Source organism: Nicrophorus vespilloides, unplaced genomic scaffold (genome assembly GCF_001412225.1).
Source record: "Nicrophorus vespilloides isolate i.1.1-1 unplaced genomic scaffold, Nicve_v1.0, whole genome shotgun sequence".
NCBI lineage: Eukaryota > Metazoa > Arthropoda > Insecta > Coleoptera > Silphidae > Nicrophorus > Nicrophorus vespilloides.
Genome location: NW_017095775.1, coordinates 25,400 through 33,885, shown reverse-complemented (window position 1 = coordinate 33,885; position 8,486 = coordinate 25,400). Strand labels below are relative to the sequence as shown.

At 44.8% G+C, this 8,486-nt stretch overlaps 2 protein-coding genes across 2 annotated transcripts; one reads left to right on the top strand and one right to left on the bottom strand.

The window, feature by feature from the left end:
* Positions 1 to 444: 444 nt before the first annotated feature.
* On the top strand, positions 445 to 3,807 carry LOC108563018 (cadherin-86C-like; the record flags this gene model as incomplete). Its single annotated transcript, XM_017921562.1, has 2 exons — positions 445 to 1,840; positions 2,211 to 3,807. Coding segments are annotated over 2 exons (2,993 nt in total), but the record flags the coding sequence as incomplete, so codon positions are not given.
* A 161-nt stretch (positions 3,808 to 3,968) lies between these two features.
* On the bottom strand, positions 3,969 to 5,523 carry LOC108563010 (ecdysone 20-monooxygenase; the record flags this gene model as incomplete). The annotated part of the gene is made up of 2 exons (XM_017921550.1): positions 3,969 to 5,054; positions 5,118 to 5,523. Coding segments are annotated over 2 exons (1,446 nt in total), but the record flags the coding sequence as incomplete, so codon positions are not given.
* Positions 5,524 to 8,486: the final 2,963 nt, after the last annotated feature.

The window sequence follows — 8,486 nt, the reverse complement described above, 5'->3', positions numbered from 1 at the left end:
CACTCTAGACTAAACTGTAATTTCTTGATAAATTTAGCTTTAATTTGAAAAGTTTATATAAATTTTAACGTTCCATTTATTTCGTGACAAATTTTCTACAAAATTCAATTTAATAACTTTTTTAATGATTTTCTGCGAACACTTCTACACTTTTAACTAAACTGTAATTTCTTGATAAATTTGACTTTAATTTACAAAAAAAAGGAACTTTCCATAAAGGCTTATATAATAAAAAAATATATCACAACCTTTCAGCGGGAAGTGCGTGAATTGATGAAGATTTAAGAATTTCAGTTATTATTCGATTCCTAAATGAGTTTCTTGGGGATTATACAATTCGGGTAGGTTTAACGAACGGAATCTTTTTGTTTTGTTTGTTGTTGCTTGAAAAGAAAAAAGAGTGTGCGGATCGATGATGGTGGCGTGGAGCGCCGTTCCCTTTAGCCTGGAGTTCGTGTCCAGTCGCAGATAAGCCATCTGGATTTCCGGTCGCGTTCCAATTCCACGCACGCGAATTTCTTGCGAAAGTGAAACTAATTTCTCTTCTCTTCTTTTCGTTTTTCTTTTTGGTGATCTTAGGCGAACTGAGATTGGCTAAACCTCTGAACGAGATCCAGGCGATATCGCATTCGAACGTCCCGATCATCCTGACCGTCGTCGCCGAAGAGGTGAGATCCTCACCGACCGAACCGGCCGCCCAATCCACCACAGTCCGTCTGGCTTTGATCGCTCCGCAGCCGACGGCGTCGAATCCCCGGTTCTCTTCGACCAATTTCACCGTCGATCTGGAGGAGAATTCACCGCCCGGCACCATCCTGACCATCCCCAAAGCCGAGTTCATAGCTCAGCCGGGCGTGCTGTTCAGTCTGACTCTGCTGAACAACAATGGGACCTTCGCCGTTTCCCCGAACGTCATCGAAGGCCGCTCCAAGTTTATGGTCAAGGTCAGCGACAATTCTCTGTTGGACTTCGAGCGGAGGAGATCCGTCGTTTGCGAGATACTCGCCAAAGAGTTGACGGAGGGAAACCACACGGCCTCGGCGACTTTAACAGTCAGATTAACGGATACCAACGATAACGCCCCGAAGTTCCCGAGGAGCGAATTCGCCGCTGATATCCCGGAAAACACACAACCCGGAAGCAGCGTGCTGAAGGTGACGGCGAGCGACGTCGACGGTAACGACATCCGCTTCAGACTATTGGGAACCGGAAGCGATCACTTCAACATAAACCCGACGACCGGCGTGATAACTGTTACGCAACCCTTGGATTCGGAGAGCATAGCCGCATACGCTTTCCAAGTTCAAGCCGAAGATAATTCAGGTAATAAAGCCAATGCGACTGTGGCCATCAACGTTTTGGACGTGAACGATCAATCTCCGATTTTCGAGAAACCCTTCTACGAGTTCATCCTGAATCAGGATCGAAGGAGCTTCACGTTTCCGGCGTTCGTGAAGGCCCTCGACAAAGACGTGAGCGCGCCCAACAATGACGTCAAGTACGAAATCATCGGTGTCCACGAGAATTTAACGCTGGATGAGGTCAACGGCGAGCTGAGGGTCCAAGGCGTTTGGAACGGAAAAGAAGTGGGCGTCTTCAAGATACGCGCTTACGATGGTGGTGTTCCCACGCTTTGGAACGAATGCGAGATCCGCATCTATCCGCCCGATGGAAACAGGAAGATGGTTTTCATCGTTTCCGGAAGGAACAGGAATAAAGCGGACGTCGAGCAGTACTTGAGCGGCATCGTCGGAGCGGACGTCAAAGTTGATTCCATCAGGGATTACGATGGGTACAATCAGCAAGGAGTACTCGATGTCAGCGAAAGTGGAGGCGAAAGGTAAACAAAAAAATAGTTTCACATAAAATTAATTTTATTAATCTTAAGTCTCATAAATACTTTGTTTTTTTAACGATACATTAAAATATCATTAACGATTCATTAACATTCAGATGAAAATGTTGGATTATATTGGCAGTATAAATTTAAACTAATTATTTATTTAATTAATTCGAATAATTTAAATTTGTTTGATTCGAGTTCCTTGATTGTTATTTGATGAAAAATTAATGTATTTGTGGTAACTAATTTTTGCATGATGCGATCGGTTGGAATAAAGCGCGCGCGTGGCCCGAATCGGTCAATAGCCTGCTCTAAACTCCAACCAAGGTCATCTACTTAATTATTGTTTATGTGAGATTAATTGCAGGAGCATCGTTGAGACGACTGTCAACTTTGCGAGCAATTCTGTGGTGGATTTGGAGCACATCCGACGAATTTTGGACACCAAAGAGACGAAGGATAGGGAGAGCAAGGAGGTAGTTGTCAAAGCTGGTAACCCAAATCTGTGGTGGCTTCTGTTAACGTTGCTGCTGTTGCTCATCTTGATTGCACTGATTCTGATCCTGTGCTGCATTATCGAGGGTTGTCCTCTGTACGTAGCCCCAAAGAGGAGGCGAAAAGTGACGCCGGATGTGGAGAAGTTGGTGATCAAGGATCAAGAGAACAAGTCGGTTCAAGTTGCCGAATGGTACGGACGTAGAGAGGCATGGACACCTGAGCATAATCTCATAGAAGTTGAGGTTGATTCGATCAAGAGGCACGAGTTGGAGCGAGGTTCCGAGCGCGGTGAGGTTCGAAAGATGTCTTACAAGAACCAGGAGGTCGGAAGGGATCAATTGTATATACGCGAAGGCAACGCTGATATCTTGAGGCTGATCACTAGAGGTGGAGATCAACAGCAGCAGCAGCAGCAGCGTCCGGTCACGTTAATACCGGAAGCTTACGTGATCGACAGCGGAAAGGATATTTTGATGAAGAGGTTTATCGATCAGCAGCAAACCGAGGCCAGAGCATCGGCGTACCAGCAAAACACGTTGAATCGAATTCAGAGCGAGCACGAGCTTTTAGAAGCCAGCCTTCGTCAGCAAAACGCTCTTCTCAGACAAATCCTATCGGAAAGGGAAAAGGATTTGCGTTTGGAAACGCAATCGCTTCCTGCCGGAACGCAGACCGATCAGAATGTGAGCACGCAAACGGAACCGCTCTATCTGAGACCACCCAGGAGGCAAACGCGCTCCGACAACGATGCCAGCGACGGAAGCGAGGAAGAGGAAAAGTACCAAAAGTCCAGGCGTCGGAAGAAGTTGAATGTTAAACGGAAGATACGCACTCCCATTCAGGAGGAATCGGAGACGGAGCAGATCGTTGCCCAAACGAAGACCAGTTTAATGAGACAGCAGCTCAAGTCGAACTCGTCGAGTCGCACGAAATCCTCGAGGTCGCTGCGCAAAGAGGTGTTGCAGGAGATTTCCGATTCTTTGGAACCGTACACGGACAGCGTGGAGGAGGAGACGCCGCGCAGAAACTCCGAGACTGGTTTGCAGCGGAAGGAGATCGCGTCTCAGCTGAAATCTTCGAGCAGCCACAACGACCTCACGTCCAAGCAGAAGCAATCGAAGAGAGGTTCCTCCAGGTACATGGAATGGTACAGCAAGAAGCCGAGGAGGGCGAAGGTGGAGGGCGGAAGCCTGGAGACTTCCGCGACGAAGGTTTCGAAGCGACAGCTATCGGCAACGCAACCTGCTCAGAGGAACGTCGAGTTGCCTATAGGAAATGGCCCTGAGCATCCCTTAATCCAGCACTCGAAGAACAGATTCGAAGTGGTGGGTCTGCCCAACGAAGACGGTGACTCCGGAATCGCTCTAACGAGACCGACGATGGCGCAGAAGAAGAGCGTCTTCACCATAGCCTACGACGATATGCAAACCAGACAACTGCCCGAGAGCGTTTCTACGACTCCCTGAAAACATTGTACAAATAAAGAAAATAAACAAAAATTACAATAAAAATAAAATCTATTTATTATCAACTAATAACTCTTTTATTTAATGGAACAAAACTTAACAAATATAACACTTTTTCAGTTCAGTCAGAAATTATATATACTATATATATAGATATGTAATGCAAAACACAGCCTTTTATATTGAATAATATTTTTGTTTGTATCTTCAAAACCGTTTTTCGAAGACCATGTTGATGGGTCCCTTTGGCGCCAGCAGGAACTCAAATTGTACTTCCAGGGGATTCACGTTGGCCATCTTGAAGTTCCGCACGGTGTGCTGAAGAGCGATCGGCAGGATCTGCTCGATGAACCGTTTACCGGGACACGTTCGACGCCCGATACCGAAGGGAACCACGAGGTAGGTGCCCACCGAAGTTGTTTCCTGCTTCGCATCGTCCAACCACCTCTCCGGTATGAACTTCTCCGCTTGCGGGAAATTCCTGTCGTCCCTGCATGCTAATCCCGTGTGACACAGAACCACCGAATGCTTGGGAATCCTATAGTTGGAGAGCTCCAGGTCGTTCTCGATGACGCGCGCCAAGCAATTTGCGGTCGGCAGTAATCGGAAGGTCTCGTTCACGCAGGCCTTGGCATAGGCTCCGGTCGGGTCCTGAAGGATGGCTTCTTGGATCTTCGGATCGTTGGCCACCGTATTCAAAAGAAACACCATACTGTTGCGCATCGTGTAAATGCCGGCCGCGATGAAATCAACGATGGCAGCGGTCTTTTCGCGCGAGTCAACGTCCGCCTTGAGCACCGATTGAAACACAGCACTTTCCATCGAAGCCTCATCCGCGGATTCGATAATCTCCAACACCAAATTGTAAATCTCCTCCTCGCTTTCCACCAGTTTCTTGTAGGCCGGTGTTGGGAACAGCTTCCACAGCGGGAGACCGTAGTATGTGTCTCTGCAGGCGCCGAAATGATTGCTGACGGCGTGCGCCAGGCGATACGTGAGTTTAGAATCGGCTTCTTCGTAGAGGAAACCCATCCTCCTTCCAAGAACCAGCGAACAGATAGCTTCAAGACCTAACCGACTGGCCAGCACTTCAACGTTACTGATGAGGTCTTTGGGGTCCTTGAGTTGATCGAGAAGGCTGCACCAATCGCCGCAGATTTCCTCGACTTGCGGCAAGAACGATGCGATGGTCTTGGTGCTCGTTAAATGGCTGGTGAGGTTCGAGCGCAGATGATACCAGCTTGCACCTTTTCAATTGAAACAAATCCAATTAATATACTGAATATTTGCATAATTTCCAAATCTCTTACCTTGTTCATTGACCATTCCGGTACTGGCGTATCTATCCGGTCTGCTTCTGCGGTAATGGGCGATCGCTTCTGTGGGCGGACGAATGGGATACCTTCCGGAGCTCCGAAACACCTTCTCGATATCCGATCGTTCCACCACGCTAATCACCGGCACATTCCACAGGGCCTCCTCTTTGACGATGGGTCCGTGCTGCAGGAACATGTCCCTGTAGAACTCGTGCACCCTGGTGAAGCTGTAACCGCCGACAGCCGTGTAAACCCAACAAGAACCGAAGACGGGCAGAGCCAGAGGACCGGGCACTTCACTGCTGTGTCTGAGCATCGTCGACGAGAGACGCGCCTTCCACGAACTCCTCTGGCCGAAGAGGTAATACGAAATCATCACGACCAGAAGGCTCACCTCGAAAGGCTGCAGGAACTCGTCGAACAGATACATCACCTGCAAAAAGAAAATACACATAGATTTGCAAAACGTTCGCGTTCAAAATATACATATTTATATATAAAAAAAAAGAAGCGAGAATAAAAATCACATTGAATTGTTATCACCAGATAACCCAAATCAGCATTGTCGTTACATAAATACACACATGCACATGCACATATTCTATCTCTTGTTGAAGGAGGAGCGCGCCTCAAGGTTCCCATTTATTTATAAATACGCATCGATTTCTTCCTTCGATTTGCCTTCTTCCTATTATTATTATTTTTTATTTGTTACTCTTTTTTTTCCAGTTTGTAAGCTTTAATTTTGATTTGGGTCAAGTTTTGTAATTGTATCTTGGTCACAAGCAAAGTGCATTGAATGGACTTACGGTGTATGTTTGTTTGTTTCTGTGCGTGTCTCTTTCTCTCTTTCCTAATGTGCGTTTTGTTGTTGGATGTCTTCAGGTGTTGAGAGTGTGCGCTTCCTGCTTCACGTTGATGATGATGGTAGTTGTAGTTGTAGTTGCACCGGGATTTTACAAGTTCCAAATTCGATTCTCGGAATCACTTTGATGCAATTGATGGATTGTTTTCGTCTTCTTCTTGTTGTTGTTGTTGTTGGTGGTCGTAGTGTCGGTGTCGAAGTGAAGAAGTGTGTGGAGAAGAGGAGACGTCTTGGCAGGAGGAGGTCGGATTATTGGTGTGCGGTATGTGAGTGCGTGCCAGCAGTTAATAAGCCGCGAAAATATTTTTTTTCCAATATAGTTTCAATGCGAGCGGTCGACGCTGATTGGATGGCGCGGCGTGCGAGTAGTGGGCGGATGCCCCGCTTCTACTTCTTCTTCTCTTCTACTACTTCTTCTTCGTCTACTACTACGTCTTCCTCGACTACTTCCACTTCCTCTATTGCCGTTGCTGCAGCTGTTGCTTCTGCTGCTGATGCTGCTGCTGCTTGTACTACTACTACTATAAATGTTATTGGTGCTATTACTACTACTACTACTACTACCACTTCTTCGGCTGCGGAAATCGTCGTCAGCGCGGCGCACCGTCTCCTCTTCCGTGTTTCTTCCACCAAATGCATTCCTCCTGGCCGGGCCGAAGTAACTGTACACCATCATCATCATCTCCGCCGATGGACGACAACAACAACAACAACAACATCATCCGCGGCGTAATTTAATAACCTCCATCTTTTATCTTTGGTTCGCTGACCTCTCGCACTTCCACGGCTCCTTCTTTCCTTCGGCCACGCTTATTTTACCAAAAGGAGAGGATCACGTGCCGCACGCACCCGAAAGCGGCTGACAGTCCGACGATGATCACGATCACGACGAAGACGACTACGACGATGATTATGATGATGAAGAAACGATGACGATGTTTTGCAATGTCTTTTTTTTCTCCAGATGATGATGGTGCTGCTGCTGGTGATGGCGAAACGGGGTCGAAAGGACAGGAGGGTGTCCGAAGCGAACGGATGTCGGCAGGAAAAACGCGCGCGTCGGACGCTGCCGCGAACGGAATCTTGACGGGACGCGGCGGAGTGCAGAAGAAGTGCTGCGCTCTGCAGAGATGATAATCTTCCCCTCATCTTCGCCTCCGCCGCCGCCGCCATCCTCCTGTGCGTATATGTCAAAAGAGATAAAAGCGGAAAAACCGCGCGCATTCCATTCGCCTCTCCAACCTCTTCTCCAACATCATCATCAACACCAACAACAACAACAACAACTCTATAACCAAAACAAATAAAAATACATCATCACACGTAAGACGTTACCAGAGGGCAGTCTCTGCAAATCGACAAGAAGACAACCCTCAATACATATTATTCCAATTACAACAAAAAAAAATCCAATTGTGTCCACGACATTAATCCCAAACAGTTCAAATATTATTACCACAATAATTAAAGATATCATTGTCCAAATAAAATACAATTAAATTATCACCAGAGGAACACACACACAGATTCTAAAAGTGCTCAATCATAATCATTTAATAGACTAAACATTACTATAATCTTTAATTGACTGGAATAATTTCAATAAAGTTTCAAGTAAAATAGTAACATTTAAAGTAAAGTACAAATTATTCTTTCAATTACATCAATTTCGATAATACACAAAAAAAACGTAACAAAATATAAGATTAGTTTTGATTATTGTGTCACGTCATTATGACACGATTATCACTATCAAAGGTTTTAAGCGCCGTTTTTGAGACATACAAGAATTGAGTAAATAATGATAATAAGATAATAAAACCGTTTTCACTTTCAGTAAATCATGTTAATTGAAAAATCACATAATAACTATTATGAATTTAATATAATTGTACATTCTAATCATGAAAGCTTAATATTTTATCACTTTTTGATATCAACTAATTATCAATCAATCAGTTTGATTCGTATCAACATGATGACTGAAAAATGACTCTAATCTTCTTTTGAGACGCATAAAATATTCAATAATGTAGTAAAAAGTGAATATAAGCGAATTAACAGAATATTGTTTGTTTATTATCTGCGAGTAATTAAATGAAGAAGCAAATTCTAATAATTGAAACTTAAGATTTTATGACTTATTGATAGCAAGTAATTAAATATAATCATTACATTGAGTCATGATTTTCATAAGATTTTATGCACATTTACAATACAAAGTTAACTAGTTCTAGTAAGTTAAAGTTTTGGAAAGATTAACGATTCAGTAAAAATGAGAATAAGAATCGAAGAGAGCAACAACAACAAAAACAAAAAAAGAAGAGGATTGAAATAACAGAATGCCTTTTGCCGAGAAGAAACGGAATCCTCGCCGTCTCGCGGGCAGAAACCGGAAACTACTGTTATTACTACACTTACTCTCTCCCTGTGCAGTGTACGTGCATAAAGAAGTGCATGTGTTTGCGTGCGTATTTTTGGCTCCTTCCACAATTTTT